A 22,528-nucleotide genomic window follows, 5' to 3' on the forward strand; every position below is an offset into this window, starting at 1 on the left:
TACTGATAATAGCAACATAATCTATTATGATACATCGAAAAAAACATATCATAAGAAAAGGGTTGTAGAGATGAAAAATAAAAAAATAAGTAGCTGCTCCTATGGATGGTTTATCCTGAAAGATGTTGTATTGAAAGATTATTGCCTATTTAATCCTATAACTTCATAAATGATTTAACTTCAACTATTACCAAAAGATGATTCATTAGCCAGCTATCTATATTTGTCGCCAACAGATTCAAATGGTCATGTTATATTTTTCGGCCAAAGAAATAAAATGATTTTCTTTTGCAAGCCTAAAGATGACAGATTCATCCAGCAAGAGTTAGAGTCGTTTGGGGGATTTACAATGTTGGGTGAAAAGGGTTACTGTTAGTTAGTGGACAATGGACGTAATTGTTATTCCGCCATTATATTTGCAGGATCTGAAATTCATTTAGAGCGGTTACCAATAAATGATGATACTTTGTGGAGTTATTTGAAAAATCACTGTTACTATGGTGGCATTTGGATTACCAATATTTAGTAGAATCGTGTGGTAAGCTCTTATTAGTATTTCAGTTGCACTTGTGTAGTCGTAAAATATATGATATTGTGGTATTTAAGTTGGATTTGAAAGAAAACAAGTGGATTGAAATTGAGAATATGGGATCTTCACCGATATTTATTTCATCAGAAAGAGCTATTGCCTGCAATACACGACAAGCCCTAAATAATTTAGTACACTTCTTGAATCCACATGAAAGATTTTTTAATGTTTTCAATATAGAAGATCGTAGCTTTTCCACACAGTTACCTTGTCCGGTTGCAGCTCAAAATTCTATATTTCATTGGATTGTCATTGATGGATCACATCCAATTTAATACTTTTCATTTTTCTCTACTAGAATGTTTGTAGAGGGGTTTTTTTATGAAACATACTCGTAATGAAAACATTATTTTCTTCTAATATATACTACATACTCGTTAATTTTATTTGATACTTTAATTAGTGGTACGATTATCTTGTAATGGCTCGAATTGTGAATTTAGCTACAATTGTGAATAAAATTTAGGGAAAAAGTACAAAAATAAACCTGATGGTTTGTGTCATTTTCAAACGTAAACTACCTAGTTTAAAAATTGGTAAACAGGTACCTCGAGGTTGATTTTGTTAGCAAACACAGTTCAAATTGACGAATGGTGTTAAAAAAATTCAAACGACAGTCAAATTCAAATGACAATCCAAGTCAAATGGCAAAGAATTATGTTTATCTTTATATTTATTTATTTTATAAATTAACCCCTTACTATCTAATTATCAAAAAAAACCCCAAAATAAAAAATAAAAATCAAACTCACCATCTTATCCATCTCTTAATATAGAATTTTAAAAAAATACTTTTTTTAGAGAAAAAAATACTTAATTTGCACAATTACAAAAATTTAATTTCAATTAATTAAAATTAAAATTAATGTGGCGTATAGAGTATGCAATGCGCTGACTTATTTAAATCAAAATCTATCTAATTATTTATTATCTTTGGAAAAATAAGAACATAATTTCATAACTGGAAATTGTACATCCTTTCTACTAGTTGTATTATAAATACTATTTTCCTAATTGTATTTTCAATTCATATACTCTTTGACTAATTATGTTATTTTCTCCTCTAAAGCTGCTCTACTCTCAATCTTAAAATATATTTGGTAAGCCAATCTTCTTTAACTCTTTATTTACTTTAATTATATTATTATTATTACCATTTGTAAAGTATATATTGATATAGTGTATATATTGAAAAACAGTTTGAAAAAAGACATGATGAAAACATTAGAGGAGGAAAGGATTAACAATCAAATAAGTGGTGAGTTATACCCTTGGCTTCTTATTCAAGATGCTACCGATAATAGCAACATAATCTATTATGATACATCGAAAAAATATATATTATAAGAAAAGGGTTGGAGAGATGAAAAATAAAAAAATAAGTAGCTGCTCCTATGGATGGTTTATCCTGAAAGATGTTGTATTGAAAGATTATTGCCTATTTAATCCTATAACTTCAGAAATGATTCAACTTCCACCATTACCAAAAGATGATTCATTATCCAGCTATTTATATTTGTCGCCAACAGATTCAAATGGTCATGTTACATTTTTCGATCAAAGAAATAAAATGATTTTCTTTTGCAAGCCTAAAGATGACAGATTCATCCAGCAAGAGTTAGAGTTGTTTGGGGAATTTGGGTGAAAAGGGTTACTGTCAGTTAGTGGACAATGGACGTAATTGTTATGCCCCCATTATATTTGCAGGATCTGAAATTCATTTAGAACGGTTACCAATAAATGATGATACTTTGTGGAGTTCTTTGAAAAATCACTGTTACTATGGTGGCACTTGGATTACTCAATATTTAGTAGAATCATGTGGTGAGTTCTTGTTGAAACACCTTTCCACATGATTTTGATTTGACAAAATTATTTAAGAAGATTTAAATCTCCATGATAAAAATATTCTAACACATTAAATTTAAATGTTGTGATTTATTTGTACTAATGTGTTTGTTCAATGTTGAGTTAAATTGATTTTCAAGATTAAAGACATTAAAAGTGTAAGGCCCAAAAGCCCATAAGAGAAAGTCAAGCCCAAGTCAACGTCTGAAAGCCACATGACCCAAGCAGACCAAAACGCAGCTCAAGCTGAGTGAAATGCAAGCCCAGCAAAGAAAAGAATCTAGAAGCCTTCGTCTAAAAGCTTCAAGACGAAGCTGCTGAGTTGTGCGACAAGGAAGTCAGGTCAGCGGCTGACCTGAACAAACTTGGAGACAAAGTATTTCTAGTTTGGGTAAAGTTCAGAAAACGCATGAAGCTGTCTGGAAGACTTTGCCAAAAATGTAGAGACACTCTGATCAGCCTGACGAAAAGCATCTGAGCACTGTCGAAGACAGAAGATACAAGAATCTCATTGGCCGAGGACGTTGAGCACTGACTGAGTGAAAGCGACAGGAAGCCGTTTCCCTCCAACGGTTATTTCGAAATTCGAAATGACAGGTGCCTCAAGTGTCACTATAAATAGGCCATTCAAACGCTTCATTCGATGCAGATCTTCATCAAGTCGAAACACTGACCAAATTGTTATTCAAACTTCTGTATTAGAAAAGCAAAGCAAATCTTACACCAATTCCAATCTTTGTGTAAAAGTCTAGAGTGATCTTATTTCATCTAAAGTGTTCTTAGCTATTGTTGTTTAGAACAAAAACACTTATCATTTCTAGAAGTATAGAAAGGAGAAGCTGAGTACTCGGTCATAGTACTCAGTGGTAGAAAATAGGATTGAGTAGAGGAATAGAGGAAGGTACTCTTGTATACTCAGTTGCTATTGTAAAAGGTTTGTGCTCTACCTTTCACTACGCCAAAACCCCCTTCAGACGACGGTTAGAAACCGTCGTCCTGCGAGATATAAATCTGTCACAGGGCTCGCTGCCGTATATTGCACCTTCAGACGATGGTTAGGTTCTATCATTTGAAGATACTATACATGACATCAGCCTAGTTTCGTACTGTCATATGAACATTGTTACGATGCATCTTTTTATTTATTAACGTCACTTTTAATGTCATCACATGACATACTAATAATTAAAAATGTCAAGTCGCTATATGGGAAATTGGCATATTGGGCTTAATCAATCATGTCAAGAGATTTATTTTAGATGACAGATTCTTTTAATTTAATGTCTTTTTATTGTTGTTTAGATGATATTTTTTTAAACGTAAATGTCACTCTTTGCCTTCTTCTTCGAATGATTCTGGAAATGAACAATAATTATCAAATGAACAAGAATTTATGTATATCAATGATTTTAATTTTATTGAAGACTAATGCTCATAATCTGTTTGCATTTGAACTACACAAATAACTGAATGAATGTAGGGTAAAAAAAAGCAATTAATGTACATCTCCAAATCTGTATATATAGTCAAAGGCGTGGTGGTGTTGATTGGAAAGCCAAATCCAACTTGAACTGAAGCATATATAAGTCATCATCTCCTAGAATCCCCAAAGTCTTGATATCTGCAAAACCAATTGATGATGCTCATTAATTACATACCGTATATAGATATACCTAATTATAATCTCCTTTTACTCTTTCTCCATTCTGAGACCCTTCACTTACCCACCCACATTATAAATAGGAAGCGTTTACCAATTCTCAATAGTCACCCAGGGCAACCTAACACTATACTTACAGTTTGTTATTTCGAGCATGGATAGACTTGTAAGGAACCTCTATCGTAATGTTGAGTTTCAGATTGACCAACTCCGATATGAGGCACCCAGGTGGCTTGTCAATATATATGGTCCTGACCGGCGGCAATGGACTGCTGTGATGAATGGCCCTCCAAACACTACTTATGAAGGAGGTGTATTCATAGTCGACATGGAATTCCCTGTCGATTTCCCCTCCACACCTCTAGTTGTAAGAACATGCATAAACTTGTTAACACACATAAATCAGTTCATATCTTTGTAAATACACTCATGATATTACTATTGTTCGCATGTCATATTTAGGACCAAAATTTACCATCCTAATATCGGTCCCTTGGGGCATGTTTCTATGCCCCAGCTACTTGATCGCCCTGCCCATAGTATTGCCATGGTAAGATGTAAATCTATGTATTTTTTACCTATAAATTTATCTATTCATGTTTGGGGTCTAGTTTATCTACTCATGTTTGGGGTCTAATTTAATTTATCTATGCATTTTATAGCTGCTGTGGAATATTTATGGACTGCTGATAGAGCCCTTCATTGAGGGGCCATTTCCTGGCCGAGAGCGAATTGTTGAACGATACATCAACAACAGGGCAGGTTACATAGCAACTGCCAGGAGATGGACTGAAGAGCATGCAGTGGATATATAATGTGCAAATAGCAAGCAAGGGGGGCATTATGATGTGACGTGCGAATAGCGTACAAGGGGGGGCGTGATGTGCGAATAGCAAGGAAATTTTGATGCTGGGTAACCATTGAGTTAGATGGTGTGGACTATTGGATGGGCATAGAGCCAATCTTGAAGAACAAAATGATTACTGATTACAAATGTACTTGGTAATCAATCTGATCTTCAATGTTGGCTCCATGCCCCTCCAGTATTCGACGCCATTTAACTATAATGATTCCCCATCATCCCGATATCATTGTTTACCATCTGCACATTCTTGAAGAAAGGAGATTTGGATGCCAAAGAAACACTGAGCTGGATGGTGTGGACTACTGGATGGGCATAGAGCCATTCTTGAAGAATAGAATGATTACTGATTACAAATGTACTTGGTAATTAATCTGATCTTCAATGTTGGCTCCATCTCCCTCCAGTACTCCACCCCATCCATCCAACTCCAGTGTTTCTTTAGCATCAAAATCTCATTTCTAATCGCGCATCACGCGCCCCCTTGTACGCTATTCGCATGTCACATCATAATGCCCCCTTTGCACGTTATCCTTTTTTGATAGGCAATACAAAGTAGACAACTTATTCAAGTAGACATATATATATGTATATATATATATATATATATATATATATATATATATATATATATTCAAGTGGATCATAACATGCTATAACAAAGTAGTCAACTTATTCGTTTATGTCTATTAAATTGAATCAGTTCTACTTCCTAACACATAACATGCTAAATTGATATGAAACATATGTCTATTCCTGAATCAGTTACTTCATAAACAGAACATAAAACAAGCCATCATGCTTTATACATAGACACATAACACATAACATGCTAAATTGACATGAAACATATGTCTCATCAGCATAACTCATGTTAAAATAGAAAAGAATCAGGCAAGTTCATCATTTTCAGCTTTAAGAGTATGCATGATTAGCTACCTTCCTAAACATAATATCAAGTTCATAACTTATGCTGATAGAATCGAAAACCCATCAATATCCTGAATGGTTTCAATCAGATAACAAGCCAAGTGGAAGGTATATTGTAAACTTATCTCATCACCATCCTGAATGGTTTCATAACATTTTCAGCTTTAAGAGTATGTCTAACATGTTATAACAAATAGACAACTTATTCGTGCATGTCTAAAACTTGTTCTTATAGCATCATAAAGCCACCACTATGTACCTGCCATTTGGATTGTATAGTTCATGATGAAGTTAGCATGGTGATGAAGTGTATGATACTGTCACCACAAGCTTAGTCATAAACTTGTATTGTTAGAATCATACAACTTCATCACCATGTTAAACACTTTTCCATAAGCATAACAAGCCAAGTGACATTATACATAGTAATGGAGATTTAGGAGTATGCCTAACATGCTATAACAAGTAGACAACTTATTCAAGCAGACATGTATATTCAAGTGAACATGCTATAACAAGCATACAACTTATTCCTTACTTATCATCATAGTTCATGTTCAAATAAAAAGTTTTATACTAGGGTCATAAGGTGTACATGCAGGTTTACAATCAAAGTAGTTATATTTCTTTAGAATCCTCTCAATGTAGTGAGATTGATCTAAAGAAATTCCAATTTCAGACCTAGTTATCTTTATTACAAGAATGATGTTCGCTTCTCCTAGATCTTTCATGTCAAAGTTTTCACATAGCATTGACTTAACAGAATTCACAACATGAATATTAGAACCAAAAATAAGCAAGTCATCAACATATAAGCATATAATGGTGCAAAGACCATTTTCATATTTGTAGTAGATACATTCATCACTTTCATTCACCTTAAAGCCATTTGAGATAATCAAGTTATCAAACTTTGCATGCCATTGCTTAGGTGCTTGTTTTAGCCCATATAAAGATTTATCTAACTTACATACCTTATGGTCTTGATCAAAAACTACAAAGCCCTCAGGTTGATCCATATAAACCTCTTCTTCTAATTCACCATTCAAAAACGCAGTTTTAACATCCATTTGGTGCACCACAAGATTGTGCACAGAAGCAATAGCAATCAAAACACGTATTGACGTAATCCTAGTAACAGGTGAATAAGTATCAAAAAAATCAACATTTTCTCTTTGTCTAAAACCTTTAGCTACAAGGCGTGCCTTATACTTATCTACTGAACCATCAGGTTTCAGTTTCTTTTTAAGGATCCATTTACAGCCTATTGGTTTGCAACCTGGTGGTAAGTCTACTAAATGCCAAGTTTGGTTTGACTCAAGTGAGTCCATTTCATCATTAATGGCTTCTTGCCATTGATCAACATCTAAGGAGGTTAGGGCTTCATGTATAGTAAGTGGATCCTCTTCTACTGTGAAAGCATAAAAGTTAGAACTAAAGTCTTTGGATACTCTAGGTCTCTTACTTCTCCTAGGTTCAGATTCCTCACTCTCATTTTGCACTATAGGTCTAACCGTAGGTATGCTACTAGATGATGCACCCCCACTATTTCTCAATTTAAAAGGAAAACTATCTTCATAAAAGTCAGCATCATTTGACTCCAAGATGACTTTTGCATTCAAACCATAAAACCTATATGTTTTGCTATTCATATCATATCCAATAAACACACATTCATAAGCCCTGCTAGCAAGTTTGACTCTCTTTAGGTCAGGAATCCTAACATAAGCCAAACAACCCCAAGTTCTAAAATATGATAGGCTAGGTGTTTTATTTTTCAAGATCTCATAAGGAGAGATTTTGCTTCTTGATTTAGGGACCCTATTTAGAATATAGTTTTTGCACAGAAAATCTGTCTCTGTCCATTTTTCAGCAGCACGAACATTTGCCTTATCACCATCTTCAGGAACAACCGGTTTTTCAGAAGTCAGAACAGAAGCTACCTTCTTTGTTGTGAGGTATAACAGCATCTTCTGTCTCCATCTTCGGAAGTGAGCTCCTTCAAACCGGAATGGTTTGTTGATTTCAGCAATCCCATTTGATTGTTCGGTAGCCATCTCAGCAGTAATCGAAATCGTCTTAAAATTGTTGGAACTGGAATATAAAAACAGCAGGAGACCGAACAAAAATTAAATGGGCGGAGTCGCGGACAATGTCGCTTTCTTTAAGACGTTCGCGGAACTGCTGGAAAATTGCAAGCAGTATGAACTCAGGTCGCCTCCAGGATAAAACAGCCCTCTGTAATACGATTTTGTATTGCAACCGTACAAAATCGTTTCTGTCTACACTCTCAATTTGCTCAGTTTCGAAAATACAGAATGAATGAAAATAAATGTGTAGAAAACCAGTCTATCTCACACCTATTTATACTAAGAAAAAGAGTTGTTGAGCTCTGATTCAGTGGAGAAGAAAGTGGGAGGAAAATCAGGAAGGTGGAGAAGACACGTTCAGAAAAATAGACATTATGAATAACGTTCACAAAGATTAAATCAGAGACTATTAAATTAAATAAATAAATGAATTTAATAAAATAATAATAAAAATATTATTAATTTTTTCAATAAAACAATTACACCACACCAACCCGGTTCGGACGGGCGGCGGGCGGCGCGTGCGCGCTTGTGGTGGTCAACTAAAGAGGTAGACCCTCACCCTTTCACAAAAGTGGGTACTCCTTGGGGCACACCATAAGCATGTGAGGACCTCCTTAATAAGTATCTCCACCAAATGCTTTGAAATCAATGTGGGATACTTTCCATCTTAAAAATCAAAGACATGAGCTTTTTTCATAAATTGTATTTGGGCCAAGCCCAAGATTGTCCGATAGGAAATGGAATACTATTTCTGATATCCGGAAAGATTGGAAAACTGTTGCCATTTTGGGTAATTATGATTGGTTTTAGCACTAATTTGAGGCGTAATTAGGCATATTAATTCCATCTTATATTTTCTGTTGGTTTTCAGTTGTGTCTTCTACACGAAACGTTCTGATTATCTTGCTTCCTAGAAGGTAAATGACATGATCCGGGGGGATTGGTTTACATGTTTTTGACTTTATTAAATTTGTTTATTATCATCTGTTTGGGCATATTCAGTAGAAGTTTAAGAAGTCCCATTTTAGAGCTCATATCAAGTTCTGTAAATATTTTGATAGGAGATCATGGATGCATCAGGAGTGGAACTTGTTTTGATTGGTCCTGGCAGCGTTGACCAGGTATATATATTCTGGCTATGGATATTTACTGCAATTAAGAGATTACTTTGTTGAGAAAATTAACTATTAATTTAAAACAATTAAATAGAAAAAAAGGAAATTGTATTGAAGTTCCAATTAATGAGGGGCTGTTTTTATAATTTGTATTAATGAGGGATTATTTTTGTAATTTGTAATTATTTAAAAAAAAAAGAAATAAAGAGAGGTGTGAAAGTGACCACCAAATTCAATGGTCTTACACCACCAAAATTTGGTGGTCAAATGAAGAATTAATTGTGCCAGCAAAATGCTGGCACAATTAATTAAAGGAAGTTTCATCCTTGGCTATAAAAGCCAAGGATGCTCATTTAGTTTGAGTATTGTGGGAAATATAGGAAGAGAAAGGGAGTTAGGGTGGAACCAAAATGTAGTGAGAGGAGGCACAATTGTGCCTTGTGAATTTTGAGAGTTTATTTAGAGGGTAGTCTAATTATCTTGGGGAGAAATAAAAATAGTAAAGATAATTATTTTGGGTAGTTTCGGGAAACACCGGAGTGTACTATTTTTGTTTTATCTCATTGTAACTCTAGAAAGTTTCTAGAGAACACCCTCTTGTAAACCTCATAAATTCAATAAAATTGTTTTATCGCTTCCGCTAAATTGTCGCAATCGAGAAAAATTCCCAACATACTTATGGTAGATTATGTGTTTGTCATGCAATTGTACTCATCTTTTGTTTGTTTCGTCATTTTCTTAATGATCTGTAATTTTTTGAATATAAACGTAAATTGGATTGATGCGTTTGATCATAACCATTATCATTCACTTGATCCAGGCCAAAACATTCTCTCAGAAAACTAAATTTAAAGGAGGTATGCTGCTATAGAGATTGAGCTTACGTATGTCATTTTATAGTAGTTAACAGTTAAATTTGTTACAAGCTGAAGGATGCATATATTACCCCTTAGAATTGTACATGGAAGGTTATCGACAAGACTGGAAACTTTCTTTTGAAAAGGATACCATCTCGAGAGGTGGCTGGTACGTGAACCATCTTGTTACTACATTCCTTGTTCTATTAATTTTCCTTTTAACCGTGAGATTTTTAAGCTTGTTATACGGAATGTTGTTACGATATTTAATTTGTCTGGTTCAAGAACACTTTGTTATCCACATATGTGTTAAATTTTGTTTGATGAATATGAGTTTCACTCTTGTTTTTTGCTTTTCAGGCAGCAGGGTGGAATTATAGTTGTAGGCCCTGGTAAAACAAACATATCATACATCCACAGGGTTAGTTCCTATCCTTTGCTGTTCTCTCACATTGAAACATAGAATATCATATCCGCTGTTCTTCTTTTTATCTATCTCTAACCACATTAGTTGCATATGGAATTAAGAACTCCAGTGTCTTATCTTCTTACTTCCTCATTTTGCTTTTAATCTCCAAGTCCACAAATGTAAGCTGACAATTTAACCATGTTCATGTAGCTTCTTGTTCGAAGGCCTAGTAGTCAACGATGATTGATCCAATTGTTCAACGATGACAATTCAGAGGTATTGTTTATTGTTAAAATGTTTCTTTAATACCTACCTTAGTAGTGAATGTGTCTAAAAAGAAGTTACCTACAATAGAATTGAGTTTTAATGGTTATGTTTCTCATGAGTGAGGTAATTCTAATAGTTTAATTTGATGTAATCACGGGATGCTGTCGACCATTTCGAACTTTTAAACCACGGGTGCTATCTTTACAAACGGACCAAATCACAACCAGAGCTTACTTCCCCTGCAGCTTTATATAACCAAACCAAAACTCGTATTAACCCTTCTTCTCAGCTCTCACTTTCATCCACCCATTTCTCTCTTCACCTTCGCCGTTCTTTTCGGCCTCTTTCTCGACCTACAAACACTAAATAACACTTGCTCTGTCAAGTAAGTTTTTAGTTTGATTTTGATTTTGATATTCCATCAATAATTTCACTAATGGATAACATAACAACTTCTATTTTTGGATCTCTTTTTCAGCCAAGTTCAAACTCCAGTTCCAGTTCAGACCAAAGATAAATCTGATTGCTTTGGTGTTTTCTGTCAAACATATGAACTTGTTGCTGTATGTACCTTTTACCTTTACTGTATATTTCTACTTCCATCTATGTGTTTGTTTAAATGTTCATGTCTTTTGTTCGTTGGTTTACTTGTTGATTATGAAATCATTTTATTGATTGGATAAAGACTTGTTATTTTTCAGCTATGGTGTATAATTTGAAATCTCCACGTGTCTAATTCCTTACTTTTGCTGACTGAAGTACTTAAACTTATTTTTACTTGTGATTGCAGGAGGAGGAGACAAAATCATGGATGAAACTAATTAACATAGCAGTTTCTGGTGCTGCTGGAATGATATCTAACCATCTACTTTTTAAAGTAAAGTCTTCATGTTTCTGATTCATGGAAGATGCAACTTAATACTTGTACATCCTAGTTGTGGTATTTGTACATCCTAGTTGTGGTTTTTACCAGTATGAGAAACTAAAAGGATGTTTATCAATGTGAAATTGTTGTTTAGAACTTCAACTTCTTTAATTTTTCCAGCTTGCATCTGGAGAGGTCTTTGGGCCAGATCAGCCAATAGCATTGAAACTATTGGGATCTGAGAGATCAGTTCAAGCTCTTGAAGGTAAACTTTGATTTTCATGTTGAATTTTAGAGTGATCTATCGACTCATTGAACTCATTGAATTTCATGTTGATTTTAATGCTGTGAGAAATGATAAAAATAGCTGGAATGGAATGCAGATGTTTGCAGAGGTGCAAATGCTAACAGCAATGGTGGGCACAAGAGAAGTATATTTCGTAAGATACATGAAGAAAATAAGTGCAGCAAAATGGGCAATAGTTGATGTTTCAGTTGATAAAGTAGAAGACAACATTGATGTCTCACTTGTTAAGTGCAGAAAGCGCCCTTCTGGCTGCATAATTGAAGACAAATCTAATGGCCATTGCAAGGTAACATTTAATGTCTTTTAAATAATAGTACCAACTTTTGGTATGATGTGAAGTCATAAGAATTTGTTTCTTAACATAAAATTATGTATCTGTGCACTGCTTTATAGTAAATTGATGTACTGCTTTAGTTAATGTGATGTTTATGCAAATTTTTCATGCAGAAAGATCTATCAAGCTGCTTGGTGCATCGCTATTGCAATTACCACGGTGCATATTGATAAGGATACAGATGTAATTAGTCACTCAGTCAAGATAAGCCTTGAATCAGTCTTTTGTAATTTGAATTAGTCTCCTCTATTTTGAATTATCATATCTTCTGTTGTAACAAACAATCTTGTACAGCTTATTTAAAGCTAACCCAATATAATGAAATGATCATTGAGAGTTCAATTCTATATGGTATCAAAGCCTTCACGTGGTTTAATCAACCCTGCTCCTTTCTCTCTCTAAAATTTTGAAACTCTCTCTCTAAAATTTCCATGGCTGCCGCAAATGGAACCTCCTCCGCCACTCTCAATTCAACAAACACCTCATCTCATCATCCATTCTCTTCCATTTCTACCCAAATTTCAGAAAAATTAACTTCCACTAATTATTTATTGTGGAAAACTCAATTGATGTCTGTTATCAAAGGCCAAAGGTTGGCACATCATCTTGATGCCACCAAAACAGTTGCGCACCGGAGCTGATAATCCGGAGTATGATATCTGGGAACAGAAGGATCAACAAGTTCTGAGTCTGTTAATTTCTTCTTTATCATCCAGTGTAATCTCACAGGTTGTTGGTGCTGAAACAGCCTCTGTTGCTTGGAATAAACTAACTAAGGCATATGCCACTGGTTCCCGGTCACAGATACGTGACCTTAAACATCGCCTTCACAATCTTCGTAGAGAGAATGATAGTATCTCTGTATATCTGCAAAAAGCAAAACCAATCAATGATGAATTAACCGCCCTTCAAAATCCGATCACTGAAGATGATCTTGTTGCTGCTATTCTTGATGGTCTGGGCACTGCCTATGGACCATTTGCTCGTGCTCTTGAGGCTCGTCTAGAGTCAATTTCCTTTGATGATCTGACAGCCCTTCTTCATAGTGAGGAAAGACAGCTAAATCGGGAAAATTCATTTTCCTCCTTTTCCCCTTCTATCAATTACACAGCCCGAGCACCTAACCGCGGGAGAGGCAGAAGTCGATATTACATCCCAAGCCGTAGCTCCCACTACGATTCTCACTCTGCTAGCTGACCATACAACAGTACCTCGGCTCCTCTAGACGTTTCCACTCTCACATGTCACAACTGCAAAGGTACTGGTCACATATCTCGACAATGTCCATCCCCAAAATTCAATCGTAACACCCGTGGCACATTCAAACCAGCTTCCAATATGGCTACCACCTCAAACACCACCTCATCAGATTGGCTCATAGACTCCGGTGCAACTCATCACTTAACAGCAGACTTGGATAATCTCCATGTTCATAGCGAATATGATGGCCCAGAACAAGTTGTAGTAGGTAATGGCTCTTCTATCCCAATTACTCATGTCGGTCACTCTCAATTTCCTATTCAAAATATGTCTGTTGGGTTTCAGAATATTCTTCGAGTCCCTGAAACTGTCAATAATTTGTTATCAGTCTCGTCCCTAACCCGTTCTAATTCTATTTCAATAGAATTCTTTGCTGACCATTTTATTGTGAAGGATTTGAAGACAATGAGGGAAATCTATCGAGGAGTTCTTAAAAATGGCCTCTACACCATGTCACTACCATCATCAAATCAAACTCCAATTCAAGCTTTTAATATTAGTCTTCCTTTATGGCATGCTCGCTTGGGACATGCTAATTATCCTATTGTTCGAAAAACACTTGCATTGAATAATCTCTCATTTGATGATAATAAAAGTACCCTTTGTGATTCCTGTTGTGTTAGTAAGGCACATCGCCTTCCCTTCAATTTATCCAATTTTGTTGCATCTAATCCTTTAGAATTAATATGTTCTGATGTATGGGGACCTGCTCTTGTTCTTTCACATGATAATTATCGCTTCTATGTACTTTTTTATGATCACTATAGCAAGTTTACTTGGTTATTCTTTGTTCGTTATAAATCTGAAGTGTTAAGTGTCTTTATCAAATTCCGAACACTAGTTGAAAAATTCTTCAATGCCTATTCTAAATTTTCAATCAGATTGGGGAGGGGAATTCCAAGCTTTAACTAATTATTTAACAACCAATGGCATTAATCAAAGGGTTTCATGTCCTTATACACATGAGCAAAACGGTAATGCTGAGCGAAAACACAGACATGTTGTTGAAACTGGCCTATCACTTCTTAATCATTCAAAACTTCCACATAAGTTTTGGACTTATGCATTTGATTGTGCAATTTATGTTATAAACATGTTACCCACAAAATCAATCAGTTATAGCACACCATATGCCAAACTCTTTGGTTCTGCACCTGATTACAATTTATTGCGTCCTTTTGGTTGTTCATGCTTTCCTTGGTTACATCCCTATAACTCCAATAAAATGCAGCCCCGTTCTAGAAAATGTGTGTTTCTTGGGTTAGTAAGGTTCATAAAGGATACAAAGGCTTCAGAACGTATTTCTGCCCCAACACACCGACTGAACAGCAATACTGTTCCGTCGCACCAACCTGAACACCATGTTCCAAACTCACCTGATGCCATTCCTTTACATATTAATATGTCAGTACAACCAGCAGCAGCCTCCCTAACAGATTCAGCCCCACAGTTACAAAATAGCCCACCAAACCCGATAACACAAACATAACCAACAACAGCCTCCATACCTCCTATAACCGTAACCCACACGCATAGAATGGTCACACGGGCACAAACTGGATCACTAAAGCCTAAATCCTATCAAGCTATAACCAACATTGACACACCTTCATGTTTCACAAAAGCATTGTCTCAACCCGAGTGGAGAAAAGCTATGCAATCAGAATACAATGCTCTAATTGACAATGGTACTTGGGAATTGGTTCCGGAACACAGAGCTTCCAATAAAATTGGAAATCGATGGGTCTTTCATGTTAAGCTAAAAGCAGATGGGACTGTTGATCGGTACAAAGCACGACTAGTTGCCAAAGGTTATCATCAACGGTCAGGCCTTGACTATGAACAAACGTATAGTCCTGTCATCAAACCAACTACAATACGTTTGCTATTATCTGTTGCAAATTGCAATTATGCATTCTTGGAATGTGAAACAAATTGATGTGAGCAATGCATTCCTCCATGGTATGTTGGATGAAGAAGTGTACATGGACCAACCGCATGGTTTTGTCAATCCCGACTTCCCAAATCATATCTGTAAGTTAAGAAAAAGTCAGTATGGCTTAAAACAGGCTCCAAGAATGTGGCACCAATGCTTAACACAGGCTCTTCTAGCCCTTGGTTTTATTGGCTCAAAAGCTGATTCGTCACTATACTGCTTTAATGCTAACAATATTCAGCTTTATTGCTTAATTTATGTTGATGACATATTGGTAACGGGTAACTGTGCAAAGGCGATTGACAAGGTAATCAGTCAACTTCAGCAGAAATTTGCAATTAAGGATCTTGGCAGACTCTCTTATTTTCTGGGCATTGAGTGTTCTTAGGATAACTGTCTGCATCTCAATCAACATAAGTACATCAATGATCTTCTGGTAAAATCGAAAATGGCAGATTCAAAGGGCATCTCCACACCCTCTTGTACATCAACAAAACTCAGCAGAGATAGTGGTGAACCTTTTACAGATCCTAGACTATACCGCAGCATCGTGGGTGGGTTGCAATATGCGACCATTACACGACCAGACATCAGCCATTCAGTGAATAAAGTCAGCCAGTTCATGCACAACCCATGCCTTGACCATTGGAAAGCAGTAAAACGCATCTTGAGGTACCTCAATTCTACTTCTTCACATGGTATTCTTTTTCGCAAAGGGACCTCACTTGATATTATTGGTTACACTGATGCGGATTGGGGCGGTGATATCGATGATAGAAAATCAACGACTGGCTATGCTGTTTTCGTTGGTCCAAATCTGATTTCCTGGCGCTCTAGAAAACAACACACTGTGTCTCGTTCCTCAACCGAAGCCGAATACAGAGCATTAGCGTGTCTGTCGTCTGAGGTGTTATGGCTGCGTATGCTTGATGGGCGTGGAGTCTAGTGTAGAGCTTTTCCAATAACGACTAAATGTGTATTACGGTGAATGTGCTATGAATATGGATGTGATCTTTTAAATGTTCTAACTCCACTAGACACTACGACTACTTAGGGGAAAGTGTACCCCGTCGTATCAAGTAATAATCCGGTTAAGACCGGGTATCGAATCCACGGGATTTATAATTACAAGTATTAGACGACTCGGTTTCGTATGTTATTTAAGCGGTGATTACTTTGGGGTAAAGTAAGACACAACTACACACTATCCCTAACTATTGGCGACACAGATTTATGTAGCTAAAACCCTATGAAGTAGGATGAATAACGATAAGTTATAACCACGATAAATAACGACTCTAAATGTATACGGATAATAGTTTACTCTTGTAAAGATGACTAAGTGTAGTAGGACTGACCCGTGAAGCTCTTAGACTACGTGATTCCTAGTCAAGGCGTGTCTAATACGGGGGAATTAGAAACTAGGGCCCGTAAGTTCCGTGGCATGTCAATTCCTACGGTTTCCGGTTTGTCACTTCCGGTAAGGCAACACCTATATAACTCCTTAAGGATAGCCCGAATGGCGGCGGAAATTGCGTTCTCCTACACAATAATCAATTACGAATATCAAAACAAGTAATAAACATTAACACGTAAAGGGAAATAGGGATTATGAATCATAAATTATAAATATGGAAAATGAATAGATGAAATACAACCAAGCCTAGTACATAGGAAGAGTACAAGCTAATTAGCAGGTAAAAAGGGAGAATCCGCCCTTGGAACTAGCTAACCGGACTCAAAGCCGTCTCCTAGGTCGTGGAGGTGAAACTCTCGAGCTTGGTGACGAATGGTGGAGCGGGACTTCGATGGAATGCCAGAACAACCGAACAAGCTCTCGAGGTGAAGAGTTTAGCTACAAAAACTGAATCTATACTACAACAATAATCAAAACAAGTATAGTTTGCTCTCTAGTGTGTAATTGGGTGTGTTCCCCAAATGAAGTTCAAGAGCTTCCTATTTATAAACATCAAGCAAGGGCAATGTTGTAACTTCACAAAGCACAAGTATGGAGCAACATTATTTGGTGCAGAAATCCCATGATACGCCCCGCGTGAGGTGGTCTACGTCCCGCGTAAGTGCCCATTCCGTCAGAAATCTCCTGCAAGTGGACCAATTTCATGTCTTGTTGTCTCAAGCACGCCCTGCGTAGCTAAAGTACGCCCCGCGTGTTTGAGTCTCTGAAGTTTTATCGCTTGAATTGGAGCTTTTACGCCGTGCGTAGCTGAAGTACGCCCCGCGTAAAAGAGTCTCTGAGCTTTTATCATTGAGGAATTGCCTGGTACGCCTCACGTGTATGGTGATACGCCTCGCGTACGAAGAGTTGACCCAAGGAGACATTGCAGTCTGACTTTCAGGATTAGGCCAATTATTTTCGACATGTGTCATACGCCCCGCGTAGGGTGGCATACGCCCCGCGTATGCTGAGTCAATTCCACATGGCGTCTGCGGATAAGGTAATTATTGCTGACACCATGTTTCACGCCCCGCGTAAAGGATGATACGCCCCGCGTATTTGAGTAGATTTTTGCTCCTTGCTCGTACCTGAAATACAAATCTTGCGAGCCGAGTTAGCTTGACGTTTTTATTTCCTAAACTACTCAAAAACACGGAAAATTAACTGAAAGTACGGAATTTATTTTTATTTCTTTATTTTATCAAAACGCTTTATTTTTGTAATTAAACTTATTTATTTTATCCAAAATCGACCCGTAAATCACGCTAAAAGATAGGGGTAAAATACCTCTATCAATGCTCATGAGTGAAATCGGAATTCCACCTTCCAAACCTCCCGTACTATATTGTGATAATCTTGGGGCCACTTACTTAACAGCCAATCATATCTTTCATGATCGATCCAAGCATTTTAAAATTGATTTTCACTTTGTCAGAGACAAAGTGGCTAAGAAGGAAGTTCAAGTCTGCTATATCCCAACTCTAGATCAAACAACAGATATTCTGACAAAGCCATTATCTAAAGCGCGTTTTCAACTCTTACGGAGCAAATTAACAGTGACACCACCATTAATTTGAGGGGAGGTGATAAGGATACAGATGTAATTAGTCACTCAGTCAAGATAAGCCTTGAATCAGTCTTCTGTAATTTGAATTAGTCTCCTGTATTTTGAATTATCATATCTTCTATTGTAACAAACAATCTTGTACAGCTTATTTAAAGCTAACCCAATATACTGAAATGATCATTGAGAGTTCAATTCTATACATATGTTGATGGTTGTGATGATACAAGCTACACATTTTGTGCCAGATTTTAATATATAGCGTAGTGAAACGTTTTCGTATTGGTAGATTTACTTTCTAGTGAACTAGTTTTGATAATTGTTGTAGTAGTTATATCAATTTGACAATTTTCGATATATTGTATGAGAAATGAAAATTCATTCTGTTATATAATATATGAAAGTATATTCTTTGGATAAAAATGTTAGTTGATTTGATTCATTAAAGATACTTTGTAATGATATATTTTATTATAAAAAGTATTCAAGTATATAAAATAAAAATAATTCAAAAAATGGTTCGGAGGAGGTTTCAAACGCCTCTAGACGCAAAATCGTTAGTAAAACTTTGCAAAACCGTCGGTATCAAAATTAAAAAATGTTCAAATCCGTCGCAAAATCGTCAAAAAACTGTCGCAAAATCATCATCAAACCGTCGGAAAACCGTACAACCTATCCGTTCCTACATAAACTTACCCCGACGCCTCACAAAATCCGTCGCTAGAGTAGCAACGTCCATTGTAGCAATGGGTTTGGGACGGTTTTGGAAACCGTCGCTAAAGGCTATACCGACAGAAAAAACCGTTGCTACAGGAGAAAAATTCCGTCGGTAAAGACTCTCTTTTTTGTAGTGATTGGTGTAATTTACTCATATATATATATATATATATATTAATTAGTGAAGTTTTTTCCAGAAAGGTGTTGAAGCTAAAGTCGTTCGACTCAGAAATTTTCGCGGTGGAAGAAGAAATCGCAGTGAGATGTCTAACAATAAAGTAGATGGTAGAAGATGGATGTGCCGACGGTGAGATTCCAATCCCTACTGTTGACGCAAAGATGCTTTCGAAGGTGATTGAATGGTGTAGAAAACATTCAGGCGATCTGGGAAATAAAGAAGAATACATGGAATGGGAGAGTAAGTTATTCATGGATGTGAAGATAAAAGATTTATTATATTATGAATTATGCCCATCATCTTGATCTGGAAGATTTGGTGGATTGTTGTTGTCGTAAGGCTGCTGGTGCGATGAAGAGTAAAACTCCCAATCAGATTCTGAAAACGTTTGGTATTAAGAATGATTTCACTCCTGAGGAGGAACAACAGATGATCAACAAGAGGTGGTGTGATCAATAGGACTAACCTAGTTAAGGAGACTCTTTATATTTTCATTCAGTTATTTTAATATTCAAATATCAATAATTGACTAGTTAAGATTAAATAATCCTTATTTTATAAAAATTTAAAATTGTTTAAGTACTTTGTTTTGTGGGAAAATTACAAAACTAGGTCAAATGGGAGGCTCATTTACATATTTAACTCATTTACTCAACCTACTACATATCTAGACTGATTTTGTGTGACTTTCCCATAATACCCCTAACCTTCCCACTTCCTCCCTTACGCGAACGTTCTCTCCCCTCTTCTCCTCGGTTGCGCGGAACGGTGGCAGCTCCTCCATTAATGATTCCAAGACTTTGGATCTTCCTATCTTCCTTTAAATTGCACGAAATCTGCACCATTTCTCCAAATCACAATGTATTTATCTTTTTTCTCTCTTCATCTCTTGATTCTGCAACTTCCTAATCCTAGAAAACGAAGTCATGGTTCTTCATCTTCCATTTCCTGCTCGTTCGAAGAAATGGTGATTCTACGTTATTTTCATCGTTTTTCCGAGTTTATCATATTGGGTTCATCGAAAAATGTAAGTATATACTGTTTTTTCTGCGTTTTCCCCATAAATCCACTTAGCATATGCGGTTTTCGCGAGGTCTTCGGGGAGAAATTTATCGATTTCACTTCGCGAAACGCTGATTACGCGAAGCTTGCGAGGTAATTCGATAAATTTCTCTCGCAGACTCCGTGAAATAATCGTTTTGCGAAGTCAGGCATCACATTTCTCCTCGCAGACTCCACGAAATCATTGTTTCGCGAAGCCAGAGCGTCACATTCCTCCTCGCGGACGTCGCGAAATAATTGTTTCGCTAAGTAAAAGCACCCTCTTCCTTGCACATTTATGTTCGCATACTTAGCGAATCATCGCTTTCGCTAAGTAAAAGCACCCTCTTCCTTTTTCTGACTAACACGATTAAATTTTTCTGAAGGTGGTTGAATACGTAATATTCATTCTTGGAAGCTGGTGTGTTAGGGTGCCATGAGAGACATCCATTCAAAAACGCTTGGACTTCCAACCATCGGTCGTGAATAAAAGTCTACATCGTGGAACACGTCCATTCCTCAGTGGTTAATAAGCGCCTATGTGTCGTGAGACATCCTTCCATCTGTGATGAATAGTAGCCTATGTATAATGAAGTGATTTATTAGGAGTTTATTATGGCAATCTTAATGAATAGTAGCCTATGTATTATGAAGTGATTTGTTAGGAGTTATTGTGACAATCTTGTTGTAATTGTTGATGTTATTGTGATTTTAATGTTGTTATTGTGGCAATCTTGTTATAAATTTTGATAATGTTATGATTTTAATGTTAGAATCCGTTGTTGTTTGCCCTTTTTTGTTATATACCACTTCGCGAATTAGCTTCAAAACACATCCAGGCTTCGCATATGCGAACTAAATTCATCAAGTAAACCAAACTTTCGCTTCGCAGACTTCGCATTCTTCGCATATGCGAACTAAATTCATCAAGCAAACCAAACATTAGATTCGCAGGCTTCGCAGTATTCGCATATAAACCCTAACATTTACTTCGCAGACTTCGCATAATATGTAATATGCGAAGTCAGACGGGAGGGGGCGAGCCGCGCGTAAATATTGAGGGTATTATAGGAAAGTCACACAAAATCAGTCTAGATATGTAGTAGGTTGAGTAAATGGGTTAAATATGTAAATGGGCCTCCCATTTGACGTAGTTTTGTAATGGAAAAATTACACAGAAATTCATCTTTCAAAAACTGTTTACAACTATATCAATTCATAATTTTAGATTATGTCAAACTAGTGAAATCAGTACTTTTAACATATTTTAAGGATTAGAATTTATAAATTAGAAGTCTAGAATATATTTTCTAGGGTTTATGATTTATGAATTGGAGTCTACAATTTTTAAATTATGGTGTAAAATCATAATATATAAAAAATAATAACATATTAAGAATTAAGTTTAGTGATATGATTTAGTTGTAATTTTGTACTTAACTATGATATTCATGTAACTATCCCTTTTGTAATTTTCCCTTGTTTTGTTTGCTTTGACGGTTAATCAGGTTAATAAAATAAGGTAAATATTCATATTTATTTTCAAAGTAATTGTTGGATTTTGATGCTAATTGGTGGGTCTAGCCTTATATATAAAAAATTCAACCTTTCAAATTGAAGTGCTTTCATGATAATATTAATGTACTTTACCTTAATAACACCAAATCGAAACAAAGTGTAAATCTAATTGATTTTTTCCATGCTATTCTTATCAGCTGATTGCTTTCGAACAATGTTTATGGTTTTCTTTTCTATTTCATTGTTAATCTATTCTTGTTGAATATAATTTGCAATTTGAATCTTTTCCATTAATCTGGAAATTTCAGCTCCAAATCTTGTTATGGCAAGCGATAAGGTATGCTATTGTGGTGAAACGACTGATCTGAAAGTTTGTTGGAAAGCTCCATATCTTAGGAGACGTTTCTTTGGATGCCCAAATTATGGGGTAAGTAATTATGTGGTTAATCTCTAATTGATAGTTAATCTAATTGAACATGGTGAAGATTTATGTAGTTAATCTGCAATTAATAGTTATGCAATCTCTAATTGCAGCGTGACAATTTCCGTGGTTATTTCAAATGGTTTTATAAAAGAATTCATGGATTCAATTGAAAAGAGGAAGTGCAGATTGTAAATCACGATGAAAATAAGAAGTGTAAAAGTCTCAATAATAGGGTCATTTTTGTCTTTTCAAATATAACTGGTGAGTTGTCAAAAAAAATGACCGAATTTGACACGTG

General features: G+C 36.0%; 1 protein-coding gene across 1 annotated transcript; it reads left to right on the plus strand.

The window, feature by feature from the left end:
* Window positions 1-9,165: 9,165 nt before the first annotated feature.
* Window positions 9,166-12,472, plus strand: LOC136209469 (malate dehydrogenase [NADP], chloroplastic-like). Its single transcript, XM_066000941.1, has 8 exons — window positions 9,166-10,123; window positions 10,315-10,375; window positions 10,574-10,639; window positions 11,109-11,193; window positions 11,421-11,507; window positions 11,676-11,760; window positions 11,879-12,088; window positions 12,250-12,472. Exons 3-7 carry the CDS (start codon window positions 10,626-10,628, stop codon window positions 11,980-11,982), a joined length of 375 nt encoding a protein of 124 aa, XP_065857013.1. The 5' UTR covers window positions 9,166-10,123; window positions 10,315-10,375; window positions 10,574-10,625; the 3' UTR covers window positions 11,983-12,088; window positions 12,250-12,472.
* Window positions 12,473-22,528: the final 10,056 nt, after the last annotated feature.

This window comes from Euphorbia lathyris, chromosome 10, assembly GCF_963576675.1.
Source record: "Euphorbia lathyris chromosome 10, ddEupLath1.1, whole genome shotgun sequence".
In the NCBI taxonomy this organism is placed as follows: Eukaryota; Viridiplantae; Streptophyta; class Magnoliopsida; order Malpighiales; family Euphorbiaceae; genus Euphorbia; species Euphorbia lathyris.